Raw genomic sequence first — 20944 nt, 5'->3', positions numbered from 1 at the left:
ATAGTAAACAGGGCAAATTTGTGTTTAGTAAACAATCTGATTTTATTAGCTCGACTTGCGAAGTTAAAAGTTTTACTAAACTAAAACAAAAAAGCATAAGCAGTATTAAAAAAGTGTAAGCAAAATGATTTTTTTCAATAGAGTCATTTACAGTGCCGATTTTAGGATAATATGTAGTCTGTAATGATGATTATTTCAAAATTTTGGTTTCATATCTACTATAATAAATCATAAAATAATGAAAAATAATGGTTTTTTTGATTATTTCTTACAGTTTAAAAATGTTGTATAAAGTTGCATAGCAGATAGTTACAAAAACAATATTAGGGTAATTCTCTGCCAACTCACACAGCAGTTGCCCCAACCCCTCTTCGATTTGCGTGAAACATTGTCCTAAAGGGTAACTTTTGTCCCTGATCACGAATCCGTTTTTTGATATCTCGTGACAGAGGGGTGGTCCGACCCCTTTCATATTTTTTCATTTAGAACAAAATTATTCATTTAAATATTTTGTGTTTTTCCTAACTTTGCAGAGTCATTTTTTAAAGTTTAACAATGTTCTTGTTGTAGAGCAGAAAATTACAAAAAAAAATGATATATAAACATAAGGGTTTTGCTTCACCCAAAATTCAGAATCGAGATAATCGTTCTCTCAAAATTTATTGAGGGCTCAGTGCCAAAATCGATAGAATAATGGTACCAACTCACACCATGATAACAAATGAGTTCATTCGTTAGTTGAATCAATAAATCTCCAACAAGTGTCATACATCGACTTCTGACTTCTCCTTAGTCACAAAGCTGTAGTGGCCGAGGCAGCTAAGTCATTGGATTGGTTTGTCAAAGGTCTCTGGTTCGATTCCCGTTGTCGACACTTTTGGTTTTTTGTTTGACGGATGAACTTTTTTTGCAAATGAACCTCGAGAGAATAGTTCTATCGCCCATCTCGAGCTGTGTTCTCTGCGTCCGTGAATGGTACCACTATTCTCTCGACTCGAGACCATCATTCTCTCGGACTAGCGCTGCCAGTTTTGGGTGTTCTAATGTTAAACGTAAGGAGTCGCGGGTGACCATGAACGTCCATGATCAACCACGATCAACTTTTTCCAAACTTTTTTTTTCCTGTAAAATCGCGATTACTCGTGGTGTTCTTATGTTTATAAACCAAAATTTTTGTAATTGTCTTCTCTAAAACTTTGTAGAACATAATCACACTCCAAATCTAGAAAAAACCCGAAAATTTTAAATGAAAATTTTTGTTCTAAATGAAAAAATGGCCATTCTGGGTTCACGCAAATTCTAAAAGTACATTAAATTTCCCTTAAAATGACATGTTCAAAAAAATTTACTGTTGACTAACGGAATATGGCAGTATCTTAAAAACTTTTTTAGTGTTTTTTCGATGAAAAATACTTTTTTTTCAAAATTTTGAGTACGCCATCAAATCGGGCATTTCATGCCGTTTCATGCTGCAAATTATTGAAAAACACCGCGTTTTTCGCATGTTCAAAAGTGAAAGGGGTCGTACCACTCCTCTATCAATCTATCAAAAAACGGACTTCGGATTCGTGATCAAGGACAAAAGTTACCCCTCAGGACAAAGTTTCACGCAAATCGAAGGGGGTTCGGGGCAACTTTTCCCGATTTCGTGTGAGTTGGTAGATAATTACCCAATAGAAATGAATAATCGTGAGTTATCGCAATTTTAAGAAATACAATCTAAAATTTGAAGATGACGTGATTTAATCACGATTTTTTACAAATGAACTAACGACAACGAATAAGAGTAATTTTTCAAAGGTTATACACCCAAAACTGGGCAGCGCACGTCCAAGAGAATAATGGCCTCGAGTCGAGAGAATAATGGTATACCGTTCACGGACACAGAGAACACAGCTCGAGATTAGCGAGAAAATTATTCCTTTGAGGTTCATCTGCAAAAAAGTTCATCAGTCAAAACAAAAAAAAAACAAAGGTGTCGACTACGGGAATCGAACCAGAGACCTTAGACAGACTAACCCAATGACTTAAATGCCGTGGCCACCATAGCATGGTCGATGTATGACACTTGTCGGAGATTTATTGTATCAATTTACGAATGAACTCATCTTTGGTTTTTTTTAAAGGTTCAATAAACCAAATTTTCAGTTTTAACTTTTTGGGTGTTTTTTAATACCCCTGACTCCAGGCGGTTTCAAAAACACCTAAAAAGCAAAAACTGGAAATTTAATTTATTGGAACTTTAAAAAAAAAAAAAACTCCAGACATGGTGTGAGTTGGTAGTATTATCCTTCCGATTTTGGTTTTGAACCCTCAATTAATTTTGAGGGAACGATTCTCTCGACTCTGAATTTTGGGTGTTTAACTTTATAATTTTAGAATACGGTTTACAAAAGCAATACAATTTTATTAGAACATATTTTATGTTTTTCTACTTGTTTGTTGATAAGTTAAAATTGTAGGAATGTTGTTGTTTAATGGTTTTGACATCAAACTTAAAAACAAATATTAAGATGAAGTTGTCTTAAATCACAAAAAATGGGTCACCTTATTTTTAAAGGCATTTCCATTAGTAAATTTTGCCCATAACCCATGAAGATTATCAGGGCCGCATTTACAAAGCGGATTCAGTGGCTATTTCCTAACATAATGTTGTCATGATTTAGGAAAAGGTCACCAGTTGTGTTGGTCCGGGCCTCGTGGCGCGGTGGTTAGCGGCTTCGGCTGCCGATCCCTTAGTTGCTATGGGGCGCGGGTTCGATTCCCGCCTTATCCTCCTGGCCTTCTATCGGATGGGGAAGTAAAACGTCGGTCCATTTGCGTAAAAGAGGTTTTGGTGACTCACCACACATAACCTTCGGACGCCTAGAAAAACTTTCAACAGAGCCCACAAAAGACCCGGGGTGGATTGCTTTGCTTTTTTGTGTTGGTCCGAGCCGGGTTTGGAACCCCGATCTACCGCTTACGAGGCGGAAGCGTTACCACTAAGCTACGTAGTTCGGTCGGTTATTTTCAAAAGTCAAGGTCAAAGTCCCTTAAAAAACTGAATTCTACGAAAGTTATCAATATTCATCCATATTTTAAATGAGTTAGTATATAACTATTTATTTTATCAAAAATAACCACACTTTTCCTCACAACTTGTCCTAGCATCAATGAAGATAAGATACGTAGAGAGAGAGAGAGAGAAAAAGGGCGAAAGAAACTTTGTAAACCAAGTGTGTTACGGTAGTAGTTGTACTACAGCTTCGACACCACATAGCTATGGCAAAAGCGCGAGAGTCATTCTCCGTGCTCATGTTGTAGTAGTCGCCGCCGATGTTTTCATTCAACCCACTGTACGTTTACGCCGCCCGGCTGCTGCTGGCACTACAACAAGCCGTCTCTACACTTGCAATGCGATGAGCTTACGCTCTCAAATCAGCCCAACAACCCACACAATGTTAAAGCTAGAGCTTTTGGTAGCTCCACGATACATACGATGCACGTTCTGCGAGAGGATGTGCCTGCGTTTCTTGTCAAGAAAGCTTTTATGCTTGCCTTTAGTTTCCTGGGGGAGTAAAAGCTTCCAAGGTTGAGATAGTGTGCGTGTGATTACAACTCCACAGCAAGTGAAACTTTGTTGGGGAGCTCTGAACTGTAGAATGAGATGTAGTCTTTAAACATTTTTTTATCTGATTTTAGTTACACACAAAAACGTTACTTAATCCACCTTTAGGTGGTTGATGCCTTCCTCGCATTCATAAAAGTGAATACCCTACACAGCCTCAAAAAAGTGTAAACTGTAAGTGTAACACTTATTTTTATCAAAATATCTGAGATCCGGCCTAAAAAAAGTGTATATAAAACACTAAAGTACTTATAACTTTTGATAGGGTTGTCAGATCCTCAATCTCTTGGGCTTATTGGAAAGGTATTTTGATTACCTATCCAACGATGGATTGCATGATAGATCCGGACAGCTTTATCATCAAAATATTCGAAATCCGGCCTCAAAAAAGTGTATAAATAACACTTAAGTGCTCATAACTTTTGATGGGGTTGTCAGATCTTCAATCTTTTGTATGCATTGAAAAGGTCTTTCAAATACCTTTCTAACAATATGTAGCATGACGGGGTTTCTTACAAAAACCACCCTTTTTACAATCTTCAGAAATTTAGCTAAAATCGTTTTTTAGCATAACTTTTGAAGTGCTTCACTAAACTTCATAATATTAACAAGGGTCTTGTGGGACCCCAAGACGGATCGAATGAGACCAAAACGGTCCAAATCGGTTAAGCCAGTCCGGAGATAATCGTGTGCATATTTTTCGGTGCACGGACTCACATCCAGACACACGCACAGACATTTGCTCAGAATTTGATTCTGAGTCGATAGGTACACGTGAAGGTGGGTCTACGAGGTCGAATAAAGAAGTTCATTTTTCGAGTGATTTTATAGCCTTTCCTCATTGAGGTGAGGAAGGCAAAAATACGTTTCTCTCTACGTAAAATAGTGGTGGTGTGGATAAAATTATGATTAAGTGTACTTAACAACGAATGTAGATTGTAACACAAAAGAAAGAAAAAAAACATAAAATAATTATTTTAAATATTTGATTCAAAAATATTCTTGAACGGTGCAAATTGTCAAGAGCTTTTGTTACACACATTTTAGTATCTTCAAAACTACGAGAACAATTGATATAACTTTTGATTCATCTCCTAGAGTTTACAACAAAATGTGATTATTTTTACCATTAGATTGTAACAGTCTGATAATTTTGGAATAAGAAGACTACAACTTCCTTGCTTGATGTACACTCTTAAGTCTTATTTTAAATTTTTGACTGGTATACCATAAATGATAAAAGGCGTGAAACTTAAAGACAAACAAATAATTCATAAATTTATTGAAATTCAGCATTTTTAAACTATAATTACTGTTTTAAAGTGCAAAGCATTTTGTGATGCGGTTTGTTTAAAAATCGACTTGAATTTTATGGGCAAAATGAAAATTAATTATATTTATTTGGCTTTATCTATGTATTGATACTTTTAAGGAGTCGGAGTCGAAGTCAGAAAATTCTGAAAGGCCGAGTCAGAGTCGGAGTCTCTAAATCCTCAAAACCTTCCCCATAATTTCGTAGCCGGCTTATGAATCTGACGGTACCTAAACTTTCCACAGCCCTGCTGTGTGAATTCTTCACTTCCAAACCTGAAAGCAAACAAAACAAAAAAGAATCAATCACTTCTACACACTCTTTTCGTTCACTTCTTGCCAGCGGGGTTCACTTCTTCTACCTTGTACCAACGAAACAAAACCATCACTCATTCGATCCGTCCGCGTTCAGATACGTACCGAGTGTCGAGCAGTACAAGTCGCGGGTCTCGCGTGCTCTCGTAGATTCGATTTCGATCAACGCGCACACAGCATAGATCAGAACGTCGTCCAAGCGGTGTGCTGAACAACGTGGCTGCTGCTCAGCTGTGAGTGAGCTCGAGAGAGGGAGTGCATTCTGGTTGAGGTTGTGTTGGTGTGCGATGCTGGGGTTGTTGATGTTGATGCTCTGGGATGATGATGGTATGATGCTGTGAGTTTTTCCTCTTGGCTACATACTGATGCTGTGCGACATACAAGTGCAGAAGAAGCAGTCAGTCGGAGGAGTGTCGTCAAGTGAATTGTGTCAGGCAGGACTTGCATGTGGAGTTGTGGACTGTGTGTAAGGGCATGAGTGCAAACTTTCCGTTTCGTCTGTACCAGTAAATTCTGCATTTCTTGAATGGATTTCCGCACCGTTGTGGACGTTTCCTGAGTTAATCCTTGCCATCTTCCAGCTTGATTGGCGCTGTACGTTCTTCAGCGGGTCCGTGTAGCCAGGTCGCTTGGACAGGGAAGAGCCATTGCCAAGAAAGAGGCTCGAGTGTCTGTGTTTTGACGGGACCACTTCATCGGAACTGTGTGCTGAAAATCGCATCGAGTAGCAGGCACAGAACGCGTCGTCGTGACCTCGTGAACTGGTTTGAACAAGTTCGATCCTGTCTTGTGCATGCAAAGGGCACCCGCGAGTGGTTCGTCGGTGGACGTGAGAAGGAAAAATTCTTGCACGATTTGACCTAGCAGCGCCGCGGTGAAAAGTGCATGAAAATGAAAAATCGATAAAATTTTATTGCACCGAAAACACACACACCGTCACACTTACGCACATACACACAGCAGAGGCAGTCAGTTTGCGTCTTTGTTGTTGTTTTAGTTCGGGACGAAGAAGGTGTCCAGGTTCAGGTGACCGTAGGCTAGCGTAGATTACCGGTTGTGTTCCGTAGGACTTTAATCCTTGGTTCGGTTTTCTTTGTTCGGCCTATACCTTGTGTCGAGTCTTCCGAGAGTCTCTTTAGTCACGTCCTGTGCGCGTGGGTGTGTGTTTTGACGGCGGCAGTGTGTGATTGTGATAACGCATTGATAGTAGAGGAAGAATCGGGAGTACCGCCGGTGCTATAGGGGGTGGTAGTGGAGGTGGGAGCAAAAACAATCCAGTCTACCTTAGCAGCAGTAACTATGCTCAAGTATCTAACGCACAAACTTCGCACACAATCAATCAACGATGAACATCCAGTCAACAACGAGAAGGTAAGTGTCTTCAAGGAGGAAATCCCCACAGCAGCACGACCTTTTCCAAACCCTGGAAAACTCATAAAGCTCGTAAAAGTGAGGTCGCCATTTTTATTTTTTTCTCTTTCGAACCAAAAAAAAATCTCGCATAATTTGCGCGCACACACAGTTGCAGTGGCTATAAATCGGAGAGAAATTTGCTGTCTGCCAGCCTACATCACAAAACCGACAGCAAACACACACACGCGTTCGAGACTTGGTTAAGTAATGAAAAAAGAGAAAGAAAGAAGGCAAAAAAGTAAAACAGACAGTGTGCAATTCCAATTCCCCCCTTTCGAAAGCCGACCAACAGCGCGTAAACTGAACGGTGCTGTGTTATGCTGTGGAATTATTGTCGGTTCTACCGCGAGGCTAGTGAGGCTGGGTGAGTTTCGCCACCCTGCTGCGCAGACATGCACAAATTGCTGGTTGGAACGAATACATGTGAAACGAAACGATTGACTTCCCCAATCCACAAACAGATGACTGGGACTGACTGTTTCGGAATTTGCAATTTCGGTGCAAAATTTTTTAGATTTTGTTGTTGGTTTTTAAGTTCTTAGAATAAGTCAAGCACTAAATCTTATTTGAAGCTTCCAAATCTTCGATCACATTTTGAAAGAGTTTACAGGATTCGTGATAAGAACGGCACGCCAAACTGATCAAAGTTTGAATCTCTGTGCAACATGGACACGAACTAGCTCTATCAAAATGTTATCTTAGTTATAGAAAAGAATAGATGATTGTCTTAAAAAATCCCTTATTTTACGCAGATACTGTCTAGACTAGATTGTCCAAAGTCCTAGGAAACATCTAACTTCAGATACTCGAATCATCGGATAATCGAGTTAGGATTGTTACGTAGTCTTTTTACAGGTTTTTGGACTAAAATATGATCTCAAAAGTGCTCTTGAGTGATTTTGAATAGTCAAAAAATGCATTAGATACTAAAACAATCAATCACTCCAATATGACTACAATGGGATTTAATTGGGATGGAATAATCGCAAAAAAAAAAAACAATTTCGTTAGCGAACTTTCTTCACCCACGAAAGAGACAGGACTCAAATCACGCAAAAGAAAATCGCTCCTGAAATTCTTCAAGAAAATCAATCTGCTGATGATTTTTTGTGAATATTCTTGTTAGCACCACTTACAAATATTTATTTCACTATGTTTACACACATTGCCCATCAACAAAATATGACAGGTCGTTTTTCGACGTGTGACGTTACACTTGCAAGTGTAGTAGTAAATAATTTGTTCCACCGAATAATCAAGATGATGATTTTTTTAGATTCCTTCTACCGATCTTTCGTGCGCGAGAGAGGAGAGCCATGCTCCCTTCGGATTTTTTCCCTTGATGAACGTCCATAATTTTCTATTGATGATGATTATTCCATCGCTGGTCCTAAGGGGTAATTTTTGTTCCTGATAACGAATTCGAGGTCCATTTTTGATATCTCGTGACGGAAGGGTGGAACGACCCCTCAAATTTTTGAACATGCGAAAAATTAGATGTTTTTCAATAATTTGCAGCCTGAAATGGTGATGAGATGGAATATGGGTGTCAAATGGACTTTTATGTAAAATTGGACGCCCGATTTGATGGCGTACTCAGAATTCCAAAAAAAAACTTTGTTTTCGTCGATAAAAACACTAAAAACGTTTTTAAACCTCAGCCATTTTCCGTTACTCAACTGTATAAATTAATGGAACATGTCATTTTATGGGAAATTTAATATACTTTTCGAATTAACTCTAACCCAGAAGGGTGAAATTTAACATTTTTTTTTAATTATTATTTTTAAATGTAATCTTATGTTCTTCTCAATTATTTAATTCAACTAGTAAATCATTCACGTTCACGCGATTCAAGTACGACACCAAACCAACATTGTGACATAATTTGCTAGGCAACGCGGTACGTACGTTCTAGTATTTGTAAGTACGCGCGACTCTTTACGTTTACAATCGTTGAACCAGCTTCTGTATGCTTAGAATCGTTCCGTCGGCTAGGGCTTCACTGGCTAGGGGGGGTGCTGAGAAGGTGGGTGGTGTGGGTGGCGATGGCCTCCCGGAACGAACTGAACAGTGTTGCTGTATGACACGCGAGTTTACACGCGATACCGAAACTGACAGCACCGAACAAGTTGGGAGGCTGGCAGTTGGTACTGCAAGTTTTTCGTTGATCTGTCTTTGGAAAAAAGGTACTTGGGTGGAAACTTTAATTTTTTCTAATCAGTCTTCTATTTATTTATTTTTGGATATTTTTACATTATTTCTAAAGTTATTTTTTTATTTAGGTGATATCACAGACATTCATTTCCAGAGTTTTTTTTTTTTGAAAAGGTCCAATAAACCAAATTTCCAGTTTTTGCTGTTTAGGTGTTTTTGAAACCCCCAAGGGGTATTAAAAAACACCCAAAAATCAAAAACTAAAAATTTGGTTTATTGGACCTTTCAAAAAAAAAAACGCCAGATTTATTATTGAAAATTTATTTCCTTATAGTTCAGGATAACTAGTTTGTTTTCACTTTTAGTAATCTTATTTTCTTAAAATACAAATCGAGTTCATTGACCCAAAATAGTAGTTAATGAAACAAGTGGCAAAAAGAATATTCTTTAGCATGAGTCGTACATTTATTCAGCGAGGTTAACCAAGTTGGATAATTACGACGGACGCTGAAAAAATCAAATTTTGAAACGAGATGCATACAGCATCGACATAAACTTCAAAAAATATTTGCAGCAACCTAATAATGAAAAAATAAGAATAAGATTATTCAAAAATTTTACTGCCGTGGTTTAATTTGGTTGATATACAAGTCTGAACTGGCTGTTTGTTACTTCATTCTTAAAGGATAAGGAATAGGATAAGAAATAACATAAAAAATTGTCATTGTCACTAGATAAATATACAGCAATTTCATTTGAAAAGAGCCTAAACCGAAAAAAAGTTCTCCGATCGGGCTCAAAATTTTCCTGGGGGCTTCTTGGCCAAAATAATTAGATCCGTATTTTTTTGTTTAGCCATTAGGGTTAGTTACACCGTGCTATGGTGGTTCGAAAAATGGCAATTTTCGTCATTTTTTGCAAAATCATTTTTTTCAAAAAATAATATCTCCGCGTAATTACAACCGATTTTAGCTGTGTTGGACGCTAAAGAAAGGCGATTAGTTTGGCTATTTGAGAAAGATAGTAAGAAGTTTCAAAAATCTAGCTTAACATATGAAAAAGTCTTATGAAAACTTCAAATGGCGTTTTGAGCGTGTCTGGACCAAAGAGCCAACGTCTGAAAATATTTTTATCTGATTCCTCAGAAAATTTCACATAACATTTCGACAATTGGCGATGTCGGTCACCCTAACGGCCAAACAAAAAAATACGGGTCTAATTATGGAATCCCCAGAAAAATTTTGAGCCGATCGGAGAACTTTTTTTCGGTTTAGGCTCTTTTCAAATGGAATTGCTGTATATATACAGCAATTCCCTACGAAAACAGCATGGAAAAAAACAAAAGTGCTCGGATCGGGCTCAACATTTTTCTGGGGGTTCCCTGGCCGAAATAATTAGACCCGTATTTTTTTGTTTGGCCATTAAGATGACCTACGCCGTGTTAGGGTGTTCTGAAAAATGGCCATTATCGTCGATTTGAGCAAAAACCACTTTTTTCGAAAAATCATAACTCCTCGCCATTTCAACCGATTTCAATTGTCTTATACGCAAATGAAAGGTGATAAGTTGGCCTTTTAATGAAAAAATAGTGAGAAATTTCAAAAATCTAGCCTAACATATGAAAAGGGCGTATGAAACTTTAAAATGCCGTTTTGACGGTGTCTGGACCAAAGAGCCTATGTCTGGAAATATTTTTATCGGATTCCCCGGACATTTTTACATAACATACCAAAAAATGGGAGAAGTTCATTAACAGGATTCCGAGATATGATTTTTTGAAAATAAAATCCGTGTTTTGGACGCGCTGCGCGCAAAAACCGGAGATTGACGATATTGGCAAAAAATCAACTTTTTTCACTAAAACTGCGATATCTTTAAAATTTCAGCGATGACCTATACATGTCTGGGTACCAAAAGTTGCGTCTTTTAATTTTAATAATTTTGGTACCCAAACATCTATAGGTCATCGCTGAAATTTTAAAGTTATCGGATTTTATTTTCAAAAAAAAAATGAACTCCTCCCATTTTTCAGTATGTTATGTAAAAATGTCCGGGGAATCAGATAAAAATATTTCCAGACATAGGCTCTTTGATCCAGACACCGTCAAAACGGCATTTCAAAGTTTCATACGCCCTTTTCATATGTTAGGCTAGATTTTTGAATCTTCTTACTATTTTTCATTAAAAGGCCAACTTATCACCTTTCATTTGCGTATAAGACAATTGAAATCGGTTGAAATGGCGAGGAGTTATGATTTTTCGAAAAAAGTGGTTTTTGCAAAAATCGACGAAAATGGCAATTTTTCAGACCACCCTAACACGGCGTAGGTCATCCTAATGGCCAAACAAAAATATACGGGTCTAATTATTTCGGCCAGGGAACCCCCAGAAAAATTTTGAGCCCGATCCGAGCACTTTTGTTTTTTTCCATGCTGTTTTCGTGGGGAATTGCTGTATAAGCAGTTTATTTCAGGACTATTCCCGGAAGCTGTAAAAATTGAAAAAAATTAAAAACGAGTGCTTCAGATGGCTGTTAGGGTGTCCAGATATGAGACTATTTTTCGAAACCTCGCTCTACAGGCTGAATATTGTTTCTTGAGGTATTTTAGGACTCTGGGTCAAATATGAGCAAAATCGGTCATCATTTACCCGTTGATACTCGAAGGTGAAGTTTATGTGGCCAAACATTTGCAATGTCTTATCTTCTATGATAACCCAGAATACAAAATCCGAAGTGCTGGTAAAAAGTCCTGGACTTCGGTGGCGACATGAACTTTGAAAACTTTGATCGGATTTGACCAATTCGATTTTTTTTTAAATAATTAGACTATCCGAAGTTGGTATGTTGGTATGTTATTCTACATATAATTTTCAAACAATAATTCTCAGAACCACCCCAACCATCCTTTTCGTACACCGGCCTCCAAATATACCGCAAGGACTCTTTCTTTCGCAGAGGGTGCTCACCAAAAACTGCTTTCTTTGCCTGTGTTTGTGAGTGTGGTGTGAATAAATGATTGCCAGCTATCGGTGTAGCAACTCCTCATGGAGTAGAAGACTCTAACTCGCATGTCCGCGCGCACCACCACCACCACCCAACGGAGCAGTTGGGGAGCCCACGAAGTTCAGAATGAAGCCGGAAACTTTGGGTGTTGGTGGGGGTGGGCGTAAAGAGTGTGTAAAGAGAGCGAGCGAGCTTTGCTCGCTAAAGCTCCGCCAAAGACAACAACAACAACAACAACAACGACGGCTGCTCCCAAGTCTACGTTTGTAGTAAAAGCCGTCGAGACTCCTTAACATGAGAGCGGGGAGGGGTTTCAGGGTGGGGGTGCGGGTTGAGTTGTACACAGCTGTATACACATGGTGGTGGCAGTCGCTACTCACGGTGTGTCGGTACGATTTCCTCCTTGCTTTGACATTCGCGTAGAAATTTTCTGGAGAATTTTCGGGGTACACTCTCGTAGCGCGCGTCGAGAGCTTCGAGAGACGGTCCTCGTGAGAAGTTTGAGGTGGAGAGGAGCGGCTGGCAAGGAGTAGCGTGGAGTTGTACATGGCTGTTTTCTGAAAGGAACGACGACGACGACGACTCTCCGAAAGGGCGAAAACCTAGCGAGTCGTGCCAGGCAGAACCTGAGCAGCACTGTCAGACAGTTTGCGGCAGTACTCGGGCCAAGAACATCGGCAGAAGCAAAAGCAGCAGTCAGTGCGAAGAACCTGCTGGAGTGACCCCGGGACAAGAGAGATGGTGTAGTGGAAGGGTCCTTCTTCCTAGCAGCAGACATTGTGTGCAAAAAAAAATCAAGTTCCTATTCGGTGTAGACGTCCTCACTTCCTGATTTTTGCTTGGAGGATGTCCCCGAACCGACGACGACGACTGTAAAAACCCGTTCCCGATAGCAGGAAGCAGCAGAGCAGAGAACCTGGAGACTGGAGCACAGGACTGTAGTGTCTTTTTTTGCGTAGCGATAGGTGTTAGGAGGTGTGACATTCCGCAATCCTCACCCGTAGAATCCGTTCCGCTAGACGTGCGAGTGTGAGAGTAAGTGTGTGTGTACGCGGAAGGTGACATTCAGAGCTGTGAAAATTTCGTAAAGGATCAACCCAGGAAAAGGCCAAAAGCGAGCAAGCAGAACCATGCCGGGACTGTTCCCAACCGTAAGTTCCGTTCACGTTTTCTCCCACAGCAGAGTCCGCTGTGCCGTAGTAATAACCTGGAAAATGGTGCCATAACCGGGCGATGTAAGAGTGATGCCCTTGAAAAGTGCCAACCCACCCAACCCAGCGTAAAACGGCGGAGAGTGAGCAAGAAAGAACCGACACTGCTGGGCAGCAGCAGTTCATAAGGATCCTTCGGCAGCGAGTAAGAAAACCTTCCGCAGAAGAAAGAATCTGAAGACGCTGCCGTACAGAACACACGAAAGCGTTCAAGAGAGCGCGCATCGTCGAGGAAAATTTCGCTCCTCTCGTCGTCATCGTCGTTGGCGAGGATTCTTTCAGAAAAGAATCCTGCCACGAGTAGTAGTAATACTACTACTAGCACCAGCCAGCCCAACCAACCCCGAGTAGTGTAGTACGGTACGGAGAGTCGTTCATATTTTTCCGATTTACGCGACGCCGCTGCTGCTCGCGTACTCACGACCTGCGAGCTTCAGAAGTTCAACGCGTCGTCGTCTTGAGAAAATCGAATTTTTACAATCGGTCACGCTCCGCTGCTGGATGCTGCTGGCTGGCCAGGATATTCAGGACTTCGACATGTCATGCGGTAGTGGGGTGGGACCGTGCGCAGCGACAGGGCTCGTGTTGTCCCGCCCGCGGCCACGTTTCGTCCTTTTCCCGATTCTTGGCACTTTTCGCTGTCAAGGATACGGCGAGGACGTGGTGTGAAAAATGCCGAACATGTTTCGGGGCACCGTCGTCGCACTGGCACCTCAACGCTTCTTACATCAGAAAATTTTATTTTTTCCATGGAAAGTCCCAAAATCACTTCATGGAAAATTTCACCACACTGTGAAACTACTCCACTCATACGATGCTTCGTGTCTGGCTGGAATCTTTCATTTAGCCTTTGAAAAGGGCCAGCTGATTCGGAGCCTGCGCCAAGAATGTGTACGGACGTATTTTTTGCACGACCTTCCTCCCGAGTTGGGTGATCGATACTGCCAATGTCGACGGGGCCAGGAAGTAATAGTTGGGTTTTTGGGTGAATTTGAAGTGGTAATGTTCCAATTATTTGTGCAATTTGTGCAACCAGAAAGCTTTTCTTAAAATTAATGTGATGTAAATAATATTAATAAATTTTCTCTCACTATTCAATCGAATAAATCAGTTTCAGTATAAAACCCAAAAAAGCTAAAAAATTTCCAATTTCTTTTCCTTTTTGGAATTATACTTCAGCAACTCTGATCTTCATAGTTCCTGAATACTCTTCTTTCCTTCTTAATATTTAATCAAGGAAAAATTCTGATCTTATCGGAAAAATATTTCTCGACCAAAAAAAAAAACAAAAGGTGGCATAATTTTTGCAAAAAAAAATCAGATGGTTTTATCTCGAAGAAGCACTGCCAAATATGTTTTCTCTTGCTTAGTTACATCTCAAAAGTTTTCTTTTTTGATCCTGCGTTTTAGCGCAAATCAAAAATTGTTTGTGTTATTTTTGTTTTCTTTTTTCAGAACTTTTCTTACATCTACTATTAACTGATTTCCTATTCCAATTCTCGAAAAAAAAATAACTGTACAATTTGCCGGGAATTCAATTAATTATATTTATAACAGGTTCAAAAATTGTTCCATCTTGGAACGATTCTTTCAAAAGACCCGAGTTTTAAAAAGAACCCCGGCTCTTTTCTTGTAGGCCATGGTTCGTTCGCTCTTTTTGATGAACCGGCTCTTAACTCACACAGCAGTTGCCCCGATCCCTCTTCGATTTGCGTAAAACTTTGTCATGAGGGGTAACTTTTGTCCCTGATCACGAATCCGAGGTCCTTTTTCGATATCTCATGACGGAAGAGTGGTACGACCCCTTCCGTTATTGCAAATTTGAAAAAAAAAATACGTGTTTTTCAATAATTGGCAGTCTGGAATGGTGATGATATGGAAATTTGATGTCGAAGGGATTTTTATGTAAAAATGGACGCCCAATTTAATGGCTTACTCAAAATTCCGAAAAAAAAAAATTTTCATTGAAAAAAAATATACAAAATTTGTTTTAAAATTTCTGCCAGTTTTCGTTATTTGACTGTAATGTTTTTTGGGACATGTCATTTAAAGGGAAATTTGATGTTCTTTTCGAATCTGCAATTACCCAGAGTATAATTTTTTAAATTTAGAACATTTTGTTTTCATTTTAAAATTTTGTGTTTTTTCTAACTTTGCAGGGTTGAATGGTGTACGCCCGAAATGTCAAAATCACGCAGTGGTACCAACATTAAATAAAAAGTGTGCCATCGCTTGACATACACAACTTTTTTCTAATGTTGGTACCACTGCGCGAATTTGACATTCCGAGCGTGCACCATGCGCAAACGCCATCTTCGTATGAAAATCAAGATAGCATTAAAATTTTTGTTCAGCATATATGGGCATCTGGAAAAAAATGTTCAAATTTCAGTTTACAGATGCGCAAAATGCATAGCGCTATTATGTTTATTGTTTTATTTATTTTTTCGAAATGACAGGGTATTATTAACGTATATTCATAATTTAAAATTCAAGAAATAAAATCATTTTTAATTATTAATGATTAAGGATAGCTTGTATAATATTTTTATATTTAAAATGAAAGCCAAAACTTATCTGAAATTTTACATTAACTAGTATTATTTTATTTGTTGTCGTTTTTTTGTTTTTAAGCTTTTGTAGATACATATAAAAATAAAAACAGAAGACTTATTTAATTTGAATCATAATAGATTAGAGATTGTGGTGCATTTAAAATCCAAAGCACAACAAAAAAAAAACATTTCTTTTGTTGTTTTTGTTAGTTCAATTGTTTTTGGCAGCTTTAAACTTCTTGGTCATTCGTTGATTCTATGATTTTAAGGTTGTAAAACATAACAAATAATATGAAAATATATGTTTTATTACCGTTTCGAAAATTTCCCGGGATTCCGGGAAAATTTAACGCCATAATTTAACTGCCAAAAAATTGCAAAATTTAATGAATGTACGAAATTATTTATTATTTATGATTTTTTTACCTTTTACTATCTTTTACTATGGCTAACAGTCTAAAAGTGCCCTATTTGATAAAAATACAAAAAAAACTCTGTTGACAATTAGTTGTATTTTTTTCACAATTAGCTGTACAAATTTATTTTCATGAATGTTTTAATCAGAAATATTTTTTGCCATTGTTTTTTTTTTGGAAATTTTTGAATTGGCGCAAATCTTGAAATAACATTTTAATCAGAAAAAAATAATTACTTTCAAACATGTGGTTTAATCATTTGGACCTCTTTCCTCAAACAATTTAAAAGTCTTTTTTTTCATTTGAGTATTCTTATGTATGATATATTTGAAGATTTTTTAAGTAATTCTATTACTTTTTATTGATAAATATACGGCATTTTTTTAATGGACTTTTTATTGTTGTGGTGTTTCGCTAAATATGGATATAATTTATATGTCCTGCTTGATAGATAGTGTTGATTCTAGATCAACATCTATCTATCAAGATTTTTTATTTTTTCGATTAGTCTGAGTCTTTTTATGTAATTTGTACCATTCCTCTGGAATATTGATGTTTCTTGATCAAAATGAATTTCATAAAAGCAAAGTTTGTTTCAGGTATCGATAAACAGTCTGAATTTACAGCATTTAATTTGGAGCATCATGTTGTGACACTTCACCAATAGTGCTCAAATTTGGTCCAGATGGGTGTTTTTTTATTGTGTAGGAAGTTCAGGCGTAAATCAAAATCCATCTGGGGAATTGTTGGACTTTTTTCATAATAACGGTTTAAAAAATTGTGAATTTAAATTTGATTGAAGTTTTATTTTGAAAAATATTTCGGAGTCTAAGTTAAACTTAAAGAAACCACATTTTTTAATGAATTAGTTTGTTTTTCGTATTTTCCTTTTATTTCCATTTAAATTATCAAATGAATCGTATTTCAAGCAATTCCCCACGAAAACAGTCAAAAAAATCAAATTATTCCCTCTACAGCATTGCCTTGGCGTTCTCGATTGCGAGATTCCTACTCGAAACTGCCACGAGAACAGTATGATTTGAAAAAAATAGTTGTCCGATCTGGCTCAAAATTTTCTGGGGGTTCTTTGGCATAATAAGACCCGTATTTTTGTGTGGCCATAAGGGTGACCTACGCCATGTTAGGGTGGTCCGAAAAATTGCTATTATGGTCGATTTTCGCAAAAACCACATTTTTCAAAAGTGGCAGTGCGTGGCCGAATGGTTACGCTGTCCGCTTTGTAAGCGGATGATTCTGGGTTCGATTCCTATCTGCTCCAACCTTCCATCGGATGAGGAAGTAAAATGTCGGTCCCGGCCTTGGTTGTTAGGCCGTTAAGTCATTCCAGGTGTAGGAGTCGTCTCCATGCCATAAGTACAAACAACACACCAAACCAAGCCTACTCCGGTGGAATCGCTGGCAGCGGTTGGACTCGCAATCCAAAGGTCGTCAGTTCAAACACTGGGGTGGAAGGTTCCTTGGAGTAGAAAGAGGTTTGGGTGCTCTCTCCATTCAAGCCTTCGGACTCCTAGGTTCGAGCAGAAACTTGCAATAGAGACCACAAAAGACCCGGGGGTCGTTAATGTGGATGGTTTGATTTTGATTTTGACATTTTTCAAAAAATCATTACACAAAAAAGTCAAACTTGAAAATTATCTCTAGCATCATTGTTTAGACGTCCAGTTTTGTCAGTCTCTCTCCAGCACCACGCCAGATCCACCTACGCACAGTTATTGTAACCTTGACCCTCCTTCCCAACCCTACTGACAATTACCCCCCCCCCCCTCCCCCTCCCTGGCCTGGTGAGCTTACTACATTCACTTGAGCCATAAAAGTTCACCACGCGTGTGAGGTTTGTAAGTGCAGTTTCCAGTGCTCTGGGCCCCCTCATCTTGGAGGAAACCCCTCTCCGTTAATGTACCAGTTTTTCTGGTTCTTTGGTTCTCCTCCAATTTCTCACTCGTCGTCGTCGTCGTATAACAATTTTCAAATTATGCAAGCCCAGCACTCGCGCAGTTGTTGTTACTGGCTCTGGTTATGGAGTTCAGAATCGTTTATTCTTCTTCTGCTTTCCATTTTCTTATCGGCTGGCTACAGTGAGCCTCGGCTTATAGACGGTTCAATTTGTGTCATTTAATGTTTTTTACATTTTTGAAAAATTAATTTGATACGATATGGAAAAATATCTTCAAGGAATAACATGGATTTATTAAAAAAATCTCAATACTTATCTGAGACATCTCATGAGGCATTGTGTCTTGGCGGTTCCGAACGCCGGATTGAAGTGGGAAAACAAGCAATGGAAACTGGTTCTTGTACAGCCATTCATTGTAAGTGTGTGTGTGTGTTTGTACGTGCGTTTGATGGAAAGATAAACTGGAAATTAAATGGAAAATAAATATGGTGAGTAACATAATACACTTTTACACGTTCGTCTGAATTGTGCTGTGTCAAGACAGTCAGACAATCGAGCAGCAGGATTTACAAACTTGCTGCACCATTTCTGGAACCTGGAGTAGTTGGCGGTGGTGGTCTCTACAATCTTGGCCCTGGGAGACCTCCAGGAACGTCGTCAGCGACGACGACGAGGAGTGTTTAAAGGCCAAAGTGATCAGGTTTGTTTTTACCTCGCTGCAGACCTGGATCGCAAGAATTATTCAACGAGTACCGGAGGTTGTCCGGACCACGCCATCGAGTAATTCTTGACATCGATGGAAAATCAACAGTTAAACAAGCGCGGAATGGTATTATTTTTCGAGAAAATCATTTTTCATCATGCAATCCTTTGTTACGGAAAGTAGCAGCCTACAATGCACAAACACAGGGGGAGGGGGGCGGGGGGGTTGTTGAACGCAGGCCTCCAACGCGCGTGTCACGGGTCTATTAATCCTGCACACGGGCCCAGGTAGGTCCTGTGTGTGTGCGCGCGAGTTCCTAACACAACCACCGTATCGTGTGCACGCACGCACCAACAACGTCAAACAAAGGCTTTTCCGTCGGGGTTTATGCGATGGAGTTGGCCAGAGTTGACTAGGTGAGTGGGTGGTTCGAAGTTTACCGGTGAAATCGGAACAATGCTTACCGGTGCATCTGGTTGCAATTTAGCTCTGGAAGTAGTTACTTTGCTAGCGCAAACACTGGCCGAATTTAATTTTCAAGAGATCCTTTTTTTCAATTTGAGAATGGATCCATTAAAATGCATTAGCTGTGGGAACCCCTTGCCTATCACTTATTTTCAAGATTTAAAGTGATAATATTGGAAGCTTTGTAAGTATCCATTACAGTTTTACATTTCACATTTTAACTCATGATGAATTGTTTACAAGTTAGTTTATAAACAACGTAATTGTATGTGTTTTTTGCATTTCGTCAGCTGTGTGCTATCTTGTGACATAGACTATTTTGGTCGAAAATGAGTTAATGATGACGTTTTGCTATACTTAGCAAACACTACAAGATGCTTTAATCCGATTTTGGAAATTCGCTTCCGTTTCCCGGATATCTCAATACACACTTGTGACATAGACCAATTTATCATCAAAATGATTGTGCACACTTGTGAGATTAGTGCGCTGGCCACGGGGACGCGCTGTCTTGTTTTTGCATGCTCATTTTCATTTCTTTTGTGTCGCTGTTTGTGTGCTTGGGTGCGCGGTTATTATAATTGAATAATGGCATCATTAGTGCGCTGGCCACGGGGACGCGCTGTCTTGTTTTTGCATGCTCATTTTCATTTCTTTTGTGTCGCTGTTTGTGTGCTTGGGTGCGCGGTTATTATAAATAGGTGAAGGGATTTTATTAAATGATCATTATATTGCATTATTATATTCAATTGATTATATAATCACACTATATTTTACACTGAACACATTATACAAAACACATATGAAACTGTAAACTGGAGCGTTTGGTACGGTATGTCCACGCATCCTTCCTCCCCTGTAGATTCTGTGAAATGTGATCCGTTCTCAGAATCCTCTCTGCGGTAAACACAACGTAGTAGGGCTGGCCGCTTTAATTTTTGCATTACATTTTCGGGTGTTCTCGGATGTACTGCAATTATTAATAATGACAAGAAAAGTGCTTGTGGCGTAATCTAATCACAAGACTTTCCAGCATGCTTTCATCGGACTGGCTGCGTTTGTGTTAGATTAGATTAGATTAGATTAGAAATGATTGTGCACACTTGTGACACGTCATACATGTTGTTGGAAAATGTGGAAAATTTTTCTTGTTTTTCACAAATTTATGTACACATATACTTTCTAAAGGCAATGCAACCTTTTGTTTATAAAAATATACTGATTAAGTCGATTAAACCATTGATTTGAGCTTATTTTAGTTTGTATGGGAATTCTGTGCACACTTGTGACACGTAGTACAATTTTACTTTCGAAACACACTTGTAACACGTGCTTTTCAGATTTTTGTTTGCATTATTTACTGTATCTTTTAACTGGTGTAACCCAGGGATCTGACACGCATGCAGTTTCCTGAAGTCCCCGCCAGAAGTGCTGTCAATATTGTTTACGTATGGTTTTTGAAAAAGTCGTATGAAATAACTACATGCATTTTTTTCCAAAATTATTATTTTTTTTAGTTTTCACATCGGTTTTAACTTTTTTGCATGTATATGCGAGATAATTCGAGTATTACGTAAATTTATCAATTATTGGATCAATAAAACAAATATCTATTTTGCCATTCAAGCAATACATCACAGCACACTGAACTAAACTAAAAATCTGAACAGCTTTAGTTTCCTTGAAACAACATAAAAATAGTGTGATCCTTCCTGTCCGGTGTATTAACATGAATTACACTTTTAGAATACTTAATATCGGTCGAAAATGCTTTAAATTAGCTGTAACCTAGGCTGTAACTGAACACCAATGTGCTTATTTGCCAACATTAAGTTCTCGATGGAATTACATGCTGATTCCCTAGTTCAC

The 20944-nt window shown here is 38.8% G+C and overlaps 1 protein-coding gene across 2 annotated transcripts in view; it reads left to right on the top strand.

Moving 5' to 3' along the window:
* The first annotated feature begins 5622 nt into the window (after nt 1–5622).
* LOC119767270 (one cut domain family member 2) overlaps nt 5623–20944 on the top strand; it is a 58144-nt gene continuing 42822 nt past the window's right edge. The window contains exons 1-2 of one of the 2 annotated variants that reach the window (XM_038255530.1): nt 5623–5702; nt 5818–6607. In XM_038255530.1, the coding sequence (XP_038111458.1) occupies nt 6536–6607 (72 nt within the window). In that variant the 5' untranslated portion in view covers nt 5623–5702; nt 5818–6535. Of the gene's footprint in view, nt 5703–5817; nt 6608–12447; nt 12962–20944 lie in introns of those variants that run through there. The other variant, XM_038255532.1, reaches the window with a different exon arrangement.

The sequence above is a fragment of the Culex quinquefasciatus genome, chromosome 2 (assembly GCF_015732765.1).
Source record: "Culex quinquefasciatus strain JHB chromosome 2, VPISU_Cqui_1.0_pri_paternal, whole genome shotgun sequence".
Taxonomy (NCBI): domain Eukaryota; kingdom Metazoa; phylum Arthropoda; class Insecta; order Diptera; family Culicidae; genus Culex; species Culex quinquefasciatus.
The sequence above is the reverse complement of the archived record's forward strand: the minus strand, read 5'-3'. Positions and strand labels throughout refer to the sequence as shown.